Raw genomic sequence first — 20899 nt, forward strand, 5'->3', positions numbered from 1 at the left:
AGGTAACACACAGGCCCAGACTGGATTTAGAGCAGCACAGCATGGACAAAGACTCAAAACTGGGATGTTGCAGTTATGATTTTTGCTCAATTTATGATTACAGTACAGGTAATTCCACCTCCTTAGCCCTACTGTTAGTTATTCATGCTGCTCATGCCACTGGCTACAATATTTGACCATTATTTATAGAGCAATTTTAAGAATCTACAGTAAGGCAGGAGATGAGAAGGGAAGATGGTGGTATCACACTTTACTCTCCTCCCCACCTGCAGGAAAACTCACAATAAGAGGGTTGCTGAGACAGTGTGTGCAGCCCCATGGGGGGGCAGAATCACTGACAAGCTGTACACACACACAAACCCCTACACCTTTTCTCTCAACGGCTTCATGCTGTATTGATCTGCCAATGGATGAATATACATGCAGAGCACATTCATACAGCTGTTTGCGAAAGTTTGGGCATTAAACAGCAGTCTGAACATTTTCAGCTCTCACATCTTGCAGCTTCTCTCGCATTGGGTTTCCTGCAGGGCCATTTGCCTTTTTTACAATCCAAGAATTTGCTCAAGGGTGCCCAAACTTTTGCATACAACTGTGCCCATGGTGCATCAGCTCTGATTAGGATGCTTTTATCTAAACTGAGGATTATCTTTGCTCTCAAGCTATGAGCCATTTCAGCTAATCTGAGCTTCTTTCTGCTCAAATGTCCTCATTTTCCAGGATTCTGCTGTGTACGATTGAATCACTGTGTGTTGTGTGTTCATACATGTGCAGCTTGCCTCAATATACAATGCTTGCACATTTAGGCAGCAGGATGTGCTGACAAACACAGAAATAAGAGGAGCTGGAGAGAAGAACACGGCCGAGGACTCAGAATACAGGTTCAGTGGAAGGTCAGCACAAGTGTGCAGTCCTGCATTAAGCAGAGGGATTTCATTTGGTTTGCACCAGCTGATGTTTTTCCCTTCCAGTGTATCTTTTGTTATCACAGGCAAAATCTTTCACACATAGAATTAGGAATCAATTGTGCACTTAGATATTTGTTCTTAAAAATGAAGTCATTTCCAACAGATAAAAACAACTACTTCAAAAGAATTACCAGAACATTTTATAAAGGCACTTGTTCTTCAACTTTGTGTTTAGTTACTGGGACCAGACATGGATTAGAAACTCCACTAGAGGTAAGGGCAGGGATAAGGTTAGAGTCAGGCTTTGGGCCGAGCAGGTAGATTTTCAGAAAACAGAAGACGTCACCTTTCAAACACACTCATTCATTTTGGCATTTAAGTTTTGCTGTTAAAAGCTTCATAATTTTGGGGGTTCCAAGCTGGATTTTAACTGAATGTGACCCACTTCCCTATTCCTAACCCTAGATGGGTCACCAATGAACCGGTGGATTTTAAAATGTTATAACCAATTGGGTACTCAAAAAGGGGTGGCTGATATAACCTCTAAATTATATCATGATATTCCAAGCAAAATTTGTGATAATACTTTTGACAATATAGAAAAAAAAAAAACCCTGAACAATGTTTTATTGATGCTAACAGGCAGCAGCATTTATAAGTGCAAGTAAATGAAGAACACTGCCAGTTATGGTCACTGATGCCACACTTTCTAATTGGACGTGTAAATCTATTGAAACAAGGTGGCAGCTTATCTATAGTGCAATAGTGCTCTACTCTTTCCCCTCCCTGATCCTGGTTCTGCCAAACGTTTCTTCCTGTTTTTTGTCTCACTGTCGCCAAGTGCTTGCTCGTGATTGTTGGAATCGTCTCTCTTGATATTACAATATTATATACTATATTGCGTGGTAATAATTAAACTGTGTCAGTAATGCAAATGTGGTCACATAAATAACTGTGTAATTGTTCTCGCATGCTTTGGCACCGTTCTGGTCACACATATTTTTCTGTTCAAATGTTCTACAGATATTGTGACAGTAACACTATCATGAAGCAAAAATGTAACATCATGACAGTCTCATCCACTGACCTGATGATCCTGGATCTTGCGTCCCACTACACGGAAGGCGTTGTTGCCTGTGTGGTGGTAAATGTGGACTCTGCTGAAGCCCGTGGAGCCACCGGCTGGGACCCACTTCTTGTTGGCATCGTCATATACCATGACAGCGGCTCGCGCCTGGCAGATACTCTGTTCACTGCAGGAAGAAGAGACAGAAGTTCATTCGACTGTTGTAGAAATCTAGTCTTTGACTTTCCCCATTTCCCTGTAAGCCTTTGAGACGACCTCGTCTTTGTGACTGCAAGTACAAAGATGATCCCACAGGTATACAAACAAGCCAAATGAAAGCTGAGCGTGCTCCACATGAGCTGCTGTTATCATTTAAGAGACAACGGCATCTTTCCTCTGCTCAGTACGGCCTGCCTCTGCAAGCTGCTTGGTAACCCACCTCCATCCCAGCTCCTCCTCCTCTGATGCTGTGTTGGACTTAATCAGTGTCATTGTTGCTGCTCTGTGCTGGGGGTTTTGCTCCTGCTCTCCACCCCATGCTGGGTGGGGAGGTCTCAGAAGAGAACCACACTGCCAATTATGAAAAACTGGAGATGGTCCTGACTGAACTAAGTTTGTGGTAATAGTTTATGTGACTGCGTGTCTCTTCTCAGTAATCACTTATATTAATCAGTGTTTAACATGGTCCATATTTCCTCTGTAATCAAACATAGCAGTCTAATGTCAGTTTAATCATAAACATATTGCCTCTTGAAGGCAGCAAGCAAATGCCTTCATTACTGTAACTGATCAATTTGAACCGATTCGCATAAACTTGAACTGCAGTGCGCGCTGACTAAAAACCCACAGCCCTTCAGATGCCTCCGAGCTCCTCAGTGACACATTACTAATCATCCAGCTGCACATACCCTTAAAACAGCACAAGAGGAAAGAAGTGAAACATGAAGAGTGAGGACCCAGATGGGACATGAACAGGTAGAGAAACAACGTAAAGACTGACAGCGAGGGAAGACTGCGCATTGAAAACACTGCCTCCAGTATTTTCTGCTGCGATGGCTACATCTGCTGCCACACAGCTGATTTAAAGCTCAGCAACTCTCTGGTACTCAGTCGCCTTAGTCTTCCTGTTAGCTTTGCAGCTTTGGAACTGCAGTTCCTGGAGTGGCCACTTGAGGCTGGCTCCAACAACAAATCACTCCATAGGCTCCTATGTTAAAATGCCCACAATACAGCTTTGAAAGTTACATTTTTTAGAGCCTGATACAAAAAAACTAAAACAAAAAAAACCAAACAGTTTTGGTCTCTGGATGCTTTCCCGTCCATAACTGTACAGATTGTGATTTGTTTTTTTACATCTCATCTATCTGGTTTTACTTGAGGGTTAAAGTGAGGGGTGTGGCCGACAGACAGATGTGGCTTACAGCTGTCTTCCAGGCCTCACCTCTGCTAACTGCACTCAGCTGACTGGACCTCCTAGCTGTGTTTGTGGTATCAGTGCCTTTTGGCGCATTTTAATAGAACAGTGTAGATAACATGGCTTGGTGTGCAGCTGAATGTAACAAGTCCCAAATCTTAGCTTTTGTTCTGTGTAGTCCAAAAAAAATGAACAACTGCTGTAGTGAGTGAAATGTCCATATTTTATTAATCCATTAGCACCAATTAGCAAGTTTGCGTGCATGTGCATTGCAATTGTACAGATTTTAGATGCAACTTGCCAACTGAGCTTGCTAACATTAGCTGGCAACTTTGAAAATCACAGGGTGACAAGATTTAATTATCATTTAAAAAACAATTTCCACCTTTGAGCACATAAAAAAAATTAATCTGTGTCACTTAATAGTTACACACAGTCTTCCTTAGCGTGGCGACATGTCTTGGCAATTAATAACAGACGATCTAGACATTGTGTGTCTGTTGTGCAGCTGGGAAACGCCAAAGATTTTTTTGTTTTATGTTTATTCAAAAAGGTCAAACTGAAGAGCAGCAGAAGCTGGCAGCCTCTATGCCATCCCTGCCTGATAAATATCCATGTCTTTCAAACACCATCTCTCTGGCTTGTTATCCATTTGTAGCCTCCAAGCCCAGTCTGATACTCATAATGGCATCATGATCATCATCATTTCCTGACCTAGAGCCAAATTTGGTGGGCTAACCTATGTTAGAATTTACACTCTGAATACAAGCAGTTAAAGACACACAAGAGAAGACGAGAAACAGAGGGTGTGTTTGAGAGACAGGAAGTGTAAAAATGACAGGCACAAATTGCTTGGGGAAGGGTGAAAAGGGAGTGAAAAGAGTCAGGGAGGAAGTGATGAGAGGAGGCTGTATCCACTTCCTCGGAGACGCACACTTTTTTTTTTTGGTTAAATATAAAAGAGTCAGTGTTAGAAATGCATGAAAATAGAGGCTTTATACTGAGAAGAAAAACACTTCCCCGAATGTCAAACATGAATGAGGCTAAGACACACACACACACACACACACACACACACACACACACACACACACACACACACGAGTGAAAACAGTCTCCTGAATATGCCAGCGCTACTTAACATGCATCTCACTCCAGGTTTGAAAGAATTTTCTGTGGAATTTTAAAAAAGAAACTTCCTGAGACAGCTCCAAAACATTTACAGCCTGTGTGTATTGTGCACGTGTTCACTCCACAGTACAAACTCAAGGACACAAACACACACACACACGAACAACATGATTCCATATGCACAGATCCTCACATTTCCAGCTCTCACAAACACTTTCACGCCTCTGCTTGAATGTGCTTCATTATGGTGGGACTGCGGTTAACACCCCACAGCCACTGATGAACTTACAATATGATTTAATCCCAAACCTCTCTGAAGATGAGACTTCACACCTCAGCCCTCATCTGACATCAAACTGGTTATAGCTCCGAGCTAAAACACACTGGAGCTGGAAATGAAGGCACGACCATTAATTCATGATTACTGTGAATTCTTCAATATTCTACAGGCACATTATTGAAACCTTACATCTCTATTATACCGGCCAAACGAAGTGAGAGCCAGTAATGTTTTTCCTGAGGCTCAGAGGAGCAGCTACAGTGATTAGCTGTGGGAGTGGAGGCTAAACCATGTGCATACAAGTTTTAGGTCTCATGTCCTGATCCCCTCCACCCCCACCCCACCGATTTAGCACAGAAGATTTTTTGTAAATAGGCAGGATCACCCCCAAGATATTCAGTGTTTGTTCATTGGGTGAGTTATCAGTTTTTCCAGAGTTGGGATTCAGATATTTTTTCCTTTCACCCATAAATAAAGAAACGGAATCTAATCTCAGATTCTTTGTCTTAAATCTTGTTCACAGCAGAGATCAGTGTGCTTCGGTCCAACACACTGCTGCTAATTTAGCTAACTTGTTGCTAGATTTGACTGCTAGCCAACTGTCCCCTTTGGGCTGATTCTGTTTTCAAAAAAGTCCTACAAAAAAATAAATAAAAAAAAATCTGTAGTGCGTTCAGTCATGCCTTGCTCATGCTGCACTCAGTGTTTACTGGATGAGCGAGCAGCCAGACTTCAGAGGATAACGGTGCAGTGGTTCACTGCGAGGCAGAAGAGAGACCTTACAAAGCCCAGAAACCTGCATTTGGGACAGCCTCATAACAATGCAGTGTATCCACTGTAAGCAGACACTTGTTGTCACGGTTATTGTGCTTTGATCTCTTTTTTGACTTTGTATATTTCCAGGGCTCTCAAAGTGCCAGCAGACTAAACCTTCCTAACAATGTTGTCCAAATAAATAAATAAATGAATAATAATAAAAAAAAAATACTACCTCACTGACAGAGTTTAATGTTAAGTGTTGTTTTTGTACTGGTTTATAGTATCTCTGCTACATCTCTGAAATGACATTACAAATACAGCATTTTTCTTGTGTGAGTGACACTCAGATGTGAACATTTTGTGGACTGAGACCAGTTTCAAGAAATGCCAGGTTATTTGCTGTTGCCATTTTGATCATCACTGTGGACAAACATTGTTTCAATATCAATATAGAATCCAGCCACTTCATTAGGTATGTGTGTTCAGTGGTTCAGGCTGCTGGTGGTGCTGTAATGTTGTGGGGATTATTTTATAGACACACTTTGGGCCCCTTAGAACCAACTGAGCATCGTTTAAACACCTCAACCTGCCCCAGCGCTGCTACTGACCACAGTGTACCTCCTGCTGGTATGACTTGGTATCCCAGGGCCTCCTGGGATTGTACAAATGGATTTGAGACACAGGCTGAGTGAATGCAGCCATTCAAAAGGAGGCACCTCGAACCATCACATCTGAGCAGAAAAAAAAAAAAAAAAAAAAAAAAGTGATCTGGTGCATATTTTGGTGACTGTGGTCACTTTGTTTGGTCAGATATGATGTCACATATTCTCTTAGTGTGGAATAGGCTCAAGACCACTGCAGACCACAGCCTGCAGCGCTTTAAGTCAAACTCACCGCAATGGGTAAGAACGCTTTTAAGCAATTTCTTGACTTTACATTTTTATGCCATGAATGTACTACAGCTTGCATGTGTGTGATTAGAAGTGATTCTGTTGAAGGTCTGAATCCTATGGCAGACCGTTTTAACATAAAATCCATTTGTCTGACTATCCGTAATTACATTTCAGATATCTAAAACTGCATTTTGACTAGACAAAACTACATTTTGACTATCCAGAATGGTAATTTAAGATATCCGCAATTACATTCTGACTAGTAAGAATAATAATTCAAGATATCTTCAATTACATTTTGACGAGTCAAAATTCCTTTCAAGATATCTCAAATTACGTCACCGGAGTCGTCATTTGACGGGTCACACATCCGTAATTACAATTTAAGATATCCAAAACGTAATTATAACTAGTCAAAATGCAGTTTTAGATATCTGAATTTAACGATTGCGTGAAGGCCCCCTTGTGCTGTACTGAGCTGTCCAAACAATTGCCTGTGTAGAATTTCAGGTGGCTGCAATGGTGCTGGCTGTTATGGACAAAATTGTAATAAAATGCAACAATATAGAAAGAGCTCCTCAGTATGGGATATGCGGAGAGCGCGAGAATCGTGAACTTAAAGACTGCTTCAGAAATATGCACAGAATCTCTGATTTTATGGCCGTTTTAACAAACTGCCTTATAAACATTCTGCCAAAATGCTCCGTAACTCAAGATCTCAAACGTCATTCTGACTAGTCAGAATGTTAATTTAAGATATCTTAAACAGAAAAGCCGTCTAATTCACGATATCTCTAATTCATTTTGAGATATCTTAAAAGGCATTTTGACTAGTCAAAATTACAGTTCTAGATATCTCTAATTTAGTTTTGCCTAGTCATTATTTGCTTTCAAGATATCTAGATTTAATTTGCACTATTCAAAACTATTTATCGCCTATCTAAAAATACATTTACGATATCTTGAAATATGGTGTCATTTAAGATATCTTTAATTAGAATTATGACTAGTCAGAATAAAAAACAAGATATCTTGAATTAACTTTATGACTAGTCATACAGTAATTTAATTGTAGATATCTGAAATGTGAGTTTCAGATAGTCAGTAATTCATTGAAGATATCTTGAATTGAAGCCGCCATACAAATGAATGGTAAATCTGACGTCATTTCGACTAGTCAGAATGTAGTTAGAGATATCTCAAATAGGTATTTTGTCTAATCAAAACATAATTAGAGATATCTTAATTTACTAATACGTCTAGTCATAAATCAATTTCAGATATCTGGAATGTAAGTGTGGTGAATCGGATTTTATGTTAAAACGGCCTGCCATACGAATCCTCTTTGAACCTGCTGCGAGCTAAAAGGCCAGAGGAATCCGGACAGTCATCAGGGAAAGAAACCGTACAATTCCCTCTTATTTACATTAACAGCAGCATCATTAGCATTCCTAACTGAGATGAATGTCTTTACAGCTACTTTAGTGATATGTCTCAGACAGTCACAGTGAAATGCGGGCTTCTGCTTAAGTACTTGACTGGTGTAATCTAGTCCTGTTGACCCTCCTCGTCTCCTTAACCCTTCCACTAAACACATCAGCTACCCTTTCCCTGCCTCTGTCTCTGAGCTAACACTGCGACGCTGTTTCTGTATCAGGATGACTACAGAAACAAACACTTTTTCCTATTTCCAGGATACTTCAACAACAACGTTAGAGAGCAAGCAAGCTTATGTTAGCTGGCTAGTTGCTGCATTAGGTGAGAAGCAAAGGCAGTATATAAGATGGATGGAGCTTCTGGTTGTGAACAGTGAAACTAATGCAGAGGTGCCTTAAAGCTCCATCCTTTTAATGACCTGCAGGGGCCAATACCCGTGGCTGTAAAAAGACTGGTCATATAGAAGTGGGAGAGTAGACTTGACCTCTAAATGCTTTGCTGATGAGATTACGGTCTCATATTGGTCTCTGCTCTCATCTTACTCTAACACACAAACTCCTACTACAACATCCTGATTTCAGCAGCCAAACCTGGCACACAGGTACATATTAGTCCCCTGAAGGTTCCCATCTATATCACATATGACTTTGCTGCCTAGCAGCCACAAACTGGCTAAAACAACCCATTTGTAGAGTTTTGCACTTTATCAAAGCATGATATTTAAATTTCACAACATCTAATTTATATCCACAAAATTTGAATATTCTGATATATATGATACAGTGCCATGAAAAAGTATGTACCCCTCTTGATTTCTTAGGGTTTTTTTTTTTTTTGCATATTTGCCTTTCATGCTTACAGATCTCAGATCTGCTTACTTTACAAACTCCTTTAAAGCTCCTTTACATTTCATGTAATACAAGATTACAGACTAAAAATACTGTCTTCAGTTTTTTCTGGATGCCATTATAGACAAACCACAGTTTTAAATGGGTGGATATTATTTGCCTGTTAAAAGGAAAAGTGGATGAACGAACACACACACACACACACACGCACACTCACTCTAAGGACAAATGTGCAGATCTGCCGAAAATAGAAATGGAGAATGGGATATGAAATGAGAATATTTTCATCTCCTTCATTAATGTTAATGAAGCTCCGAGTTTGGAGCGGTTCTGACTTCAAAGAGGAACAGAACAGCTCCAGGGGCTTCACCGCCGTGATGTCACGTCCTGCCAGAATCAGAGTGGGTGAGGTGCTGTGGGTGTACAGGGAGCAAAGAAGTGCAGAGGAGAAGAGGGGAGCACAAAAAAGGGAGGCCAAATGAAACAGAAATAAGACATGATGGGAATCACTGATTTGCCTTTCCCTGACCTGAGCTTATTGAAGCAAGGCACGGAAGACTGTGGTGTAAGTAAAATTTCTGATTACCTGCCAATTACAGACTCACTCCATCACCACTGCGCCTGGAAATTGCGACTTATTTCATGGCTGATAGGCCAAAGTTACGTAACCAGCCAAGTGACTTATCTAAATATAGAAACAAACCAAATATGGCTAACTGAAATCTCATTCAATGTGTCTGCCAATCTGACAAAGCCAGGAGCTGAATGATGAATTCATTCGTGTCATCATGCCAGCCACACAGATCCTTCTGAGCCACCGTATGTGGAGTATCACTGTGGTATCAGTGTGCTGATCTCGTCACAATACAGACCATAAGCCTCCACACTAAACTGTCTGATTACATTTTAGACCAGATTCCTTAATGTGCTTATTCATGGCAGTGCTGCCAGTCTCCTGTAGGTTTATTTTGGTACGAGCTGCCCAGCTTTACAGATGTCCCCCACACAACATCTGTGTTGCCACTCATCTCATGGTGCTCAAAGCACCAGAACATAATTAGAAAAAACTAACCAGGAAACTCAAAAATAATTAACAAAAATGGGCAAATTATTTTGCCTCTACCGAACGGCACATGCCCACCATAACACCGTGCCGAAGGCAGTGTGCATCCATCACAGGATGAGGGGCACATGCCAATAACAGCGTGATATAATGCAAACACAACAGTATTGCTACAGTACTGTTTTTATACAGCTGTGCTTACTGGGCATTCACTTTATCCCCTTTTCCTGGATTAAAGATACCGTGTGTAAAATCTCACCACTAGATGTCAGTAGATTGCAGACTTGTCAACTGCTTTCTTACCCCTCTAAATTCAAGTGTACAATCCTAGCTACGGTGGCTGCTGTAGGAACAAACTAGCTGCTGTTCATCTGTAGTGAGTCATTTACTCTGAAAGAGGCTGCAAAACTTTGTGAAAAGCAGTCCGATACGAGTCCATCTGTCACATCTGTGACAGCAATACGGAGGTAAGTTAGTGAGGATATCCTGAACTTTTCTGTTGGTAAGTGCTGCTGTTAGCCGCCATTAGCGAAACTATCTGTGATAGATGTAACATTGTTGGACTCGGACACTTGGCGAATAAAAGTGTGTTTTTTTTAAAGACACTCGAGCCTAACATTAGGTGCATTGTTTCTACTAATAGGGAAGGGGGTATCATTTTTTGCTTTGGTTTTTTTTTGGCTTCCAAGCACTTTCCTTTATTACTTTCCGAGTTACACCAATGAGGTTAATTTCATTAAACTCTCAGTGGTGTTTTTTGGCCTGAACAGATGTACAATCACTGAGACTGTAAACACTTAGTTGCTCAGACTCAATCAGGCATCAGAAAACAAATTAATAAAAGGGTGCCCCTGACACGTACAAGCGCACACACAAACACACTTCTCAGAATAGATTCATTAACATGACTCACAACAGAGGAATTTCATCTTTCTGCCTCCTTCTTGCTCTTTAAACTGACTTGCTGTCTACAGTTTGCCCCATTTGGCTGACAATAAACTGACACTCTGCTCTGAAAAGCCAGAGTCAGCCGTTTCCAAGCTGGGGGAGGATGATAAATCCTGTGAAGCTGAAACTAAACTTGCAACTGAACCAAAATGAACGTTGGGGAAAGCTTTTCCCAGCTCGTGCGTGGAATTCAGCAGGAGTTCCCGCTGTGAAAATGCACAAGAGGGGAGGAATAAAAGACAGAAAGAGAAGCATACTGGGATTAGGAACAACATGAAGGTTTGTTAAGGGAGGAAGGCAGCTGGCTGTAGACAGAAGGAAGGAGCTCAGGATGGAGGAGCTCTAGGGAGCATCCCGGCCACATCTGCATCCTTCCTTTTCATTCTGCAGCCATGACTTCAACTTTCAGCGCACCCTCTCTGTTTTCAGCTCAACTTCTAACTTTCTGTCCCACTAAATCACCCTCCTGCTGCTTTCTTCAAACCGTTCTTTTCTCTCTCTCTCTCTCATTCCACTTTCCATTTCATTAATCAGCCATCATTTATTGTGTGGTGTAGGGGTTTGCTCATATGGAAGTGATCGGGAGCAGACGGGGAGGGAAGACAGAGGCCCACAGACTAGAGAAAGTTCCTGTTCATCCACTGCCTGCAGTTCCTGTACTAGTGTTAGGTAGCAGAGAAAATTAAGAGATTTTCAAGTGGGCTCAGGAGACTCTCAGGGGTGACTAATAAGGCTTGATTTCAGGATTTCAATATCTAGACAAAATGCAAAAGAATCTCTGTGAGGGATTTGCTCCATATCCTCAGCAAAGACCTCCGAAAACTACAGAATCTGACAGAAATCCCATCAAAGTTCAACATTAAGCTGTAAACAAGAGCAGCAGCTGCCGATGTTCTCACACCTTCAGCCTTTACGTTCGCTCTGCCTTCCTCCCCTTTATCAGAGGATAAAGGTGAGCCATCAGAAATACGCTGACCTTTCCTTTTCAACAGGAAACTTGGACACAAAAAAATCATGCCAGAAGAATGTTAACTACCTTCAAGAGTGTCAATTGTGACATTTTCGCATGATTTTAAACTATTCAGCATGTTTCATAAATTATATTCAAACAGAAGTCAACACATCAACTGGCAACAGAAGTCCTCTGGTCACATCACAGTCAGGACTCGGATCAGTGAGATCATGCAGATCTTTGTGTGATTGATTTAAAATCCATTTGTGACAGCAGTCCTGTACTTCCCACAGAATCAGTGGGCATTTGTGGAGTAAGCAGGGGTGCGCGCGCACGCACACGCACGCACACGCACGCACACACACACACACACACACACACACACACACACACACACACACACACACACTCACTCAAAGCTCTCATCTAAATTATAAATGCTATACTGCTTTAAATACTACTAATACTACCTTTAATAATCTCTGCTTTAACTGATAGCAACCACAGAAACTGTGTGATTACTACTTTTAGTGTCAGGATGACCACAGACTCACAAAACTTACAAACTAGTCAGTGAAGACAGCAGACAGTGGGTGATCCTCACAGTGAAATTCAGTGACCAAGTCCCACGCTCCTACTGTAGACCCCCTGTTTCGACCACCATAACTTTTTATAGGAACTACAGACCAAGTAAGAAACCCAAGCACACAGCCACATACTGTATGTATGTGTTGTATGTCTGCAAGGAGATTAACTACTTTCTACTTTTCTGATAAACACATATGCGCACACACATATACACACTGTATTGTGTAGCCATGAGAAAATACCCACAGCTCTTAAGTGTGAGTCATCCACTCTACCAGATGGTAGAAGAGAAAGATGGATCAGGAGAGGACCACCATGTGGCATGATAGCTGTAAAAACACCTGAGGTGTGACAATGGAGCCATCACTACTAGTGGCTATATATAACCCAGCACAGCCCACTGTGTGTGTGTGTGTGTGTGTGTGTGTGTGTGTGTGTGTGTGTGTGTGTGTGTGTGTGTGTGTGTGTGTGTGTGTGTGTGTGTGTGTGTGTCTCAGATAGATGGCACTAGCCCTCCAGTCAGATATGAACAGCCACAGCAACACTCAGAAATGAAACAAGCAAAGGTCACCATCTGGCCAGTAATTTGAGCAGTAATCAATAAGGAGTTAATTTTGTCATTTATAGGTGCTATAAATCCTTAAAGGGATTTATGACCCCAATGCTGCAAAACTGGGACTAAAATGACAGCTCACTGCACTAAACTGTCAATAATAAGCCAGAGAAAAAGCTCCTTAATGAACAATGACACTGAAAAAACCTCAGGATGGTATCGCTGGTGGTGATGGTGGGGTGTGTGGGTGTGTGTGGTGGTGGTGTCATCATTATGTGATTACACTTGGTTTGTAGACAAAAAAAAAAAAAAAAAAACTCTCACACACACATCATTTTAAATACACACACATCTGCCAGAGCATTAGAAACCAATGACTAATGTTAATGTGTTTTTGGACCAGCAAAACATTTTCATGGTTCTAGCAGCCATTAAAGGCAGTGGACTCTTTTCTGTGTGACTAAACTGCAGGAACTGGGTTCCACTGTAGTTGTTAAAACTCCAGTTTTAGGATTCTTGGTAGAATGGTAAATGGACTGGTCCTTGTATAATGCCTTTCTACTCAGTTGAGCACTCAAAACACTTTCTCCTGTGCTTTGACTGTGCCTCATTCACCCAGTCACACACACACACATATTCGAACAACACTTATCTATACCCTAGTGCTCTAACATTCACACACACACACTCACTCTCTGATGCATCAGGGGCAATCAGTATCTTGTAGGACATTTTCCAGCATAAGAGGAGCTTTGAGTGTCTCAGGTGTATTGTTATAGGTCCACACAAAGTAGACTCCACAAGGTTGATGCGTTTGTCAGGTCATGTTTGTAAATTAGAACTGGTTCTCAAACATTTTACCTGGTAAAACAAAGGTTTAAAAAAAGAAAAACAACAAAAAAAAAACTTCATCCAATATCCACGGGTTTCTGGAAGACCGTACGCAGGCTGCCATGACAGACTGCTGCTTCCGCTGTACGGTTTCTTACTTCCGGTTACCCAAAAATTCAGTTACTTTGTGCTATAATGGGCGGCTTTATTGTTGGAACATGAGCTCGGATTCAACTTGTGCTGCTGTCTTTCTGTTTCAGTAATCTGAACATTCTGATATCCAGATAATTGATATACCTTCCACAGAATAGCAGAACAGAATGAATAGAATAGAATGATTTCCCTAATCAGCGATACAGGAACAGCTGACTGTCTCCACCGCTCCACTTTCCCTTAGCATGACCCATGCTAAGTGCTTAGCTTGGCCGATGCGCTTGCTCGGCTCTGCAGCTGCTTTAAGGAAAACAACGTTGCCTTGTTTGTTCAGCATTACTTTATTGATTTTATTGCTTTGAAGGTAATCTGGTGCTCTTATAATTACGTGATTCCTTGCCATCAACACCTTCGGAAAAAACAAGGCAATTGATAATGTCGCTGTAGCTGACTTTGGGCCATAGTTTCATGTCATTTACACAAGTGATGGGTGAGGCTCTGTTACCTCGCTGCTTTTTAAAACATCCTTGCAATGTATCCACCTCCAATGTGGTACCATTTAGGCCAGGTAAAAGAAACTGCAGTGTCACAATGTTTAAATGTGTAAGCCCGCAACCGTAAACAACAACGCAAACGGAAGTAAACTACCGGCTTCCGCTATGAATTATGGGTAATGGCGTAAAGTCAGGAATACTGTGGATATTAAGCAGTTTAAGATGTACAGCTAAATAAAACAAGCACCTTAATCACAGCCAGCAATGCAGCTCCAGCACAGTTTAAAGTAGCAAGACATCAGTTGCCCCACCCAGCCAAGAAGGACAAGTTCATTTACTAAAACAGTATATCAAAAGGATATAACGGCCGCTTCTGAACGTGTTCTGCAATTCAAAGGTTGCAGCTCCACCCTGGACTAAGGAGACTTTATGCTTAATAAGGAACGCTAGCTGACACTTAGCTTATGGAGCTGAGAGATGACCAGATGTGACTAAAGGCTAACAGAAGCTGCATGAAAGTTAACAGTCTACAAAAAAGACAAAAAAAAAAAAAAAAAGTATCTACAACACCAGACATGCATTTTGTTACATCGTCATTGCACAGTTACCATTAATGACTGTAAAAACAAAACATTAATGCTTCTTTATTCCATTTAAAAGTCAAGGAATTTAACAAAACTGCTACGTTACAATAGCACCAGCTTTGTCACTCCCTTAATTATTTTCAAGTCACCTAACGCAGGTCATTATGATGTAAAACATTACTGTTTGCTAATTACCTGAACCAGTGAGTGGACTAAGTTGCAGTCTTGTTTAATGAGTTTTAGGGCCAGATCCACAGAATCCTTTGGATTCAATTAGGCTTTGTGGAAGTCCCTCACAGAAACCATTAGCTGACTGGAGAGGCCGATCCTCAGGGGAATGATCCACAGGTGGCACCCGCCCTTCCCACTGATCTGTCCCCCCCCGCACACACTCATCTTTTATTAGTGACTCAGTCCTTCTCAGCACCACAGTAACCAGCATCAGTGTCACCCCCTCAACAAGCCCACTCTGGCCTTTGCTCAAAGGAAACACCACACTGCCCCAAATGGCTTACACAGAAATCAAAGAATAACTCAGACACATTTGACTGACATATTAGTAAGAAGAGCAGGAGAGGTCCAAAGTTATTTTAACAAAAAGAAGTCACGACGATAAAGGAGCAACTCTTTGAGGGGAAAAAGCTGAATACATGAGTGAAGTATAAGAACGGAGGGAAAAAGACTAAAGTTCCACCAGAGATCACTCAGAAATGACAAAAACCAACTGGAAATCTTTCAAGTTAACAAAAACAGGAGGCCGTTCCAAGCATGCACTTAACATACTGCAAAACCAGATGACTACTCAACCCAACACAATCCAGCTTTTCAATTCTCTGTTGTGTTTGTTCAAGCCACTATGTTATCACTGGATGACTGGGCATGTTTATGACACACGCGCACGTATATCTAGAGGTGTTTACAGGTAGTTTTCATGGCTCAGATTGCAGCCTGTGTATTAACTGGGGGTCTGGCTCGTTTTACAAGAGTCCAATCACATTCCTATTCACACAGGGACAGAGTACACATTGATGGCAGAGCAGGTCTGCACTGGACTAAGCTTTCACTCCTCCTCATAAGCCATTGAAACACACAACAGAAGCCTTCAGATGCAAAACTGTACAGGTCTGCTTCAGCAGTCAGAACACAATGCTGGATTAAGGCTAAATGTCCTCAGAGTTCATAAAATACCTCTAAAGTTCTGTTTGCTAAATACTCCCACAGTGCTCAGAAATCTCAGAAAGCACCCTTTATTTAGGTGAGGCCAGACAGAAGGCAGTTATGCACCATGGCTTTTAAAATAGGTTTGTAAGAGTAATAAAATAGTGAGTATAGTTATCATACACAATTCTTTTGGTAAGATGTGTCTCTAAAGTTCAAAGTTTGAAGCTGGTTAAGGTGTTTTAAAAGTATGCCATTAGCATTCAGTTTATTAGAATAATGCTAGATCAGACACTTAAATGCCAAAGCCAAATAATAGACATGTACAGAAATATTTTGTTGGAGTGTAATCATTTTATAGCCAAAACCAATGCATTAAGATTTAAAGAGGGTTTTGCTGAGTTTATAGTTCTATATCTGTTTTATTACACATCCACATTTTTTGTTTTGACTTTTGTTTTCTTGAGAAGTACGCATCAGGGAAGTCTCTTTAAACGCAAACCAAAACCCCACAAACCGTGCATCTTGAGCCACCCTTCATTTCTTTTCATTTTTCTAGGAAAAATGGTGCAGCGACTGAATAAAACGTGCAAAACATACTTTTCTGCATTCATAATTCCATCAATTTTGACAAGATCTCCAACACTACTGGCTGAAAAGCCCCAAACCATGAGAGCGCCTCCACCCTGTTCCACCCACTGCTGTACTGCCTCTGTACTTACTGATTAACACTTGAGCCAAAAACATTCAATTAGACCCGTTACCACGTTTTTCAATCTAGTTCTTGAGTAATTTTAGATACCTGAGTTTTTTCTCCACGTTTCCTTCCTTGAGGTTTCTTGACAATCACGCTTCCACTGAGACCATTTCAGAAAGAGGGGTGAGAGATGTGCCCTGTGTCAGGTCTTTGCTTCATGACATGACTTTCAAATAATCATCTTTTGTTCTCACTTGTCCAGTTTCCTCAGACTTTAAGGACTCACTGCACAGAATGCCGAGAGATGGCAAGTTTTCAGCAAATGGCTTTCTGGGAATCATCATATTGCTGCCAAAATGCTACTTTATGCCTGTCAAACTGTTTTTCATAGAGTCCAAAAAAAAAAAAAAAAAGAAATTATGTGTTTGTGTGACAGGCTGATAGTAACAAAGTGTCTTAAGATGCAATTTTAAATAGGTCCTTTGCTAAGGTGTCTTATGTACAGACAGCACTTGTTTAGGTGCCTTTTCTATGCTTGAATGATCCATGGGTCAATGTTAAGTAGCTTAATGCACAAAACCAACCAACAACAACAACAAAATGCAGCATTCCTGATCAGGTATAAGGACTGGATGGAAAAAGCAGCCAATGTCCAAAGAAAAACTTTGAGAGACCATCAGAAACCCCAGACAACTATTCCTCAAGACCACTTTAAAAAATAATAATTACAAGAAAGCCTGGCTTCTTTGAAGTCACAAAGAAACACAAACCTAATTCTGATGGGGTCAACTTCAATCCCAGCAGATCATCTGATCTCACTGTAAATCAATGGCACCTAATGCCTCACGTGATACTTTTCCATAAATCCTAACAGCAAGTCTCAGTGACTTGCAATGCTGGAAAGTAACTCTGCAAGCCACCTCTAAAAAAAACTAAACAAAAGTTCTTAGTTTCATCCCTTCCTCTCTCCAAGTGAACACATCTGGGCTATTGAGCCAAAGTAAAACACTCTGACATTTTAACAAACCAACATCAATAAATAAACAGTCTTCGTGTTTAACATCACGTTACAGCTGCTTAGTGAACATGTTAGCAATGTAGCTGGTTGGATCCAATCAAGCCCTCAGGGAGGAAGGCACACGGGCATGGGAACAGAAAATCCTTCAGTCAACTCAAACAGGGTTGACTCCAACAGGAAAAACACTCTCGGATACACAAATTGAGAAACAAAAACTGAACTGAACTTTGGCTTTTAGTTGAGTGAAAAAGGATTTTATGACTATATATAATTATTTTCTTTTATAGCTTTTGCTTATTCAACACTAGTATTCATTAGCTTCATTATTGATCTATTGAACTGACCCATGTGTCTTTTCTTGGTAAATGCCAAATCAGTGATCAAATAAGGAATTATCTTGTCTTCATAACTGTTGAAAGCCCAAACCATAGCTATATGCTCCGTATAAATTAATGTCCTTCTCGTGCTTTTACGGTTTGTGGTAACTATTTTTAAAACTTCGAGGAAATGAATTTTTGGATCGACTCCAAAAATATCAGTTTCTGTCTGTGAAAGCCAGGAAAGGGGCAGACAATAAAAGATGGCTAGCTTAAACAGATGGTGGCTATAAAATGTCCACTATAAGCTAAAAGAAAATGATTATGCTGAACTGGGAATCATGCAAAGCTACTTGAGTCAAAGAAAAACAAAATGGAGTTGGAAATGAGCGTCGCTGGTCCCCTTTATGAACGCCAGAAACAGAAATAAATCCGGGTCAAAAGTGTTTAGTATGCTAACAAGTTTGCAAAGGCAAAGTTAACATCCTGATTCCTGGTCCTACTTCTAAAACAGACCAGACAATGTGACAGAAAGACTCTAAAATCAACAAAAACAGTCATTCGTGAACATGAGGCCTTCTCTCCCCATTGCTCAAACGTGATCATCGCTTAAGGTTCCTACAGTATGAGCACAACAGCAGCCGGACTTTGCCACAGATTAAGTCTGTGACAGCAAGTACATACCGGTGGATTTCCATTTTGGAGGCCAGTACACATCTCTGACTGAGGATGAAGCTGGAGGCTTTGGACTGTGGACCAGAAGACTGGATCTGCATGGCTCCACACAGCCTTCCTGCTGAAGTAACCCAGCCAGCCCCACTCGTCACTTCTCCACCAGCCCTTTCCTACCTCAGCTCTGCTGTCTCGGGGTCTTGTTGCAGCTGCCTCTATTTTGCCAAAGTAATATCCCTGCTACCAAACAGCTTTCTTCATCATCCAAAGCAGGGTGCCAGCCACCCCCTCCCCTCCCCCCACCCAACCCTTCCCCCTCGTCTCTTTAAAGCCCCCTTTTCAGGGTGATTCCTTCCTTATTCATACATGCGACAAACAAGTCAGCCAGCAAGCAGGCAGGCGAGGGAGCCATCCAGACAGTCAGCCAGCTGTGTTTTTCCCATGGCAGCAGCACCAGCCAGCAAATATGCGCACGCTTCAGTCTTGGCTTTTCGCCGCCGTGGCGACAGCAGGGGTATCCAGGCAACAGGCTCCCGCTCCTGCACAGCCCACTTCAGTGCTCCTGTGGAAGAGGCTGCTGTGGAGAAATCAACACGGTGGGATCCCGCAGCTCACAGCGGCTCAACCCAGGAGGTTGCGAGTGGGGGCAGGGGTGTGAAGGGAGGTATCCTTCACGTCTGTTGCTCTCCTTCCCTTTCTCTCGCCTCGCTGCTCCTGCTGCATCTATCTCATACCTTTTGTCTCTCACTTGATCACCTCTTCTTTCAGCTGCCTCTCCCCTCCCTCCCTCCCTACTTTTATCTCTGTGGCTATCTACGCTCACGTTCTCGCTCACACTCTCTCTCCCCCTAACTCACCAATACACCCACCCAACTCCGCTCTCTCACTCTCTCCAAAATAAATACGCTAAGGAGAGTGAGGAAGAATGAGCAGCCAGAATTAGTGATGTATGGTGGAAGTGGAATAAGGATTAGTTGAGCATTTCCCAGCGTGTGACATACATGAGGGGTTCTCTCTCGTCACAGCAGGCAGACATTCGCGGCGCTCTTCATTCCCGCTTCTGTGTAGTTACAATCAGTTCTTTCAGTTTCAGCTATAATCAGCTGGCACTGTGCCGAGCGATGCCATGTATCAGCGCACTGAACATACACACTGAACAGAGTCAATAATGAACCCCACTTTTATGAATCTACCTAACAAGTCACTAGTGCTGCCAGTCAAGCCCACTATTAAATGCAACATATGACCGCTTTCGATAAAGGCTCGCGTGAAGCAGGATCTGTATATAATAGGGGGATTTTTAGCCAATATTTGGGCTTTCCCACTGTGCTGCTATTCGCTGTTCTGCAGCCCTTACTGGGTTGTATTGGTTGCTATGCCAACTTTTATGTTAAATTGGGAACGAGCTGGGCATCTCTATTCCCTGTTATGCTTTGTTATGAGTATGCAAAGGAGCCTCAAGAAAACACTCATATTTTAAAGCTTTACTTATCAGTTTTATACCTGATAACCTGGTACTGAGAGAACAGAGTGTCATGTGTCATGTTTGGGAAGCAGTTTCCTTTTGTGGTCGCATGGCATCCTGCTGACGTGAAGGTGAGATGTATTAATTACTGATGTGATGAAGAGAGATCAGGTGATCAGAGGGCATCTGACATACTGTATGAAGAATAAAATGTACTGATCACCATAGTCCACCTTCTCCAAATTAAACAGGACATCATCAGGCTGGATTTTCATTTCAGTTATGATTTGGGCTTTCAGCCCAATTTATGTTATTAGCTCGTCCTTTTCCTTTACAGCAGTGCATTTCTGCCTCTCTCTAAAATGTAATGCAAGCACATTTACATAGTGCTTTTCTATTCTTAGTGACAACTCAAGGCACTTTAGACTGCAAGCCACATTTTAACCACAAATCGACGGCCAACTTAAGAGCCACCAATTAACCTAACATACATGTCTTTGGGCTGTGTGAGGGTGCTGAAGCACCCAGAGGAAACCCATGCAGGCACACAGAGAAAATGCCAACTCCATACAGAAAAGCTGGGATTTGAACCAGGAAGCTATTTGCTGTGAAGTGACAGTGCTGACCATTGGACCAGCGTGCCGACCAAATTAACTTGCCAATTAGTTTA

The 20899-nt window shown here is 41.7% G+C and overlaps 1 protein-coding gene across 3 annotated transcripts in view; it reads right to left on the reverse strand.

The window, feature by feature from the left end:
- The window catches only part of enah (ENAH actin regulator), a 148409-nt gene that overhangs the window by 74505 nt on the left and 53005 nt on the right, over window positions 1–20899 (reverse strand). For 2 of the 3 annotated variants that reach the window (XM_030721300.1, XM_030721298.1), the window contains exon 2: window positions 1996–2161. In XM_030721300.1, coding sequence (XP_030577160.1) covers window positions 1996–2161 — 166 coding nt within the window. Of the gene's footprint in view, window positions 1–1995; window positions 2162–18776; window positions 18959–20899 lie in introns of those variants that run through there. The other variant, XM_030721297.1, reaches the window with a different exon arrangement.

The sequence above is a fragment of the Archocentrus centrarchus genome, chromosome 24 (genome assembly GCF_007364275.1).
Source record: "Archocentrus centrarchus isolate MPI-CPG fArcCen1 chromosome 24, fArcCen1, whole genome shotgun sequence".
NCBI classification, from domain to species: Eukaryota; Metazoa; Chordata; class Actinopteri; order Cichliformes; family Cichlidae; genus Archocentrus; species Archocentrus centrarchus.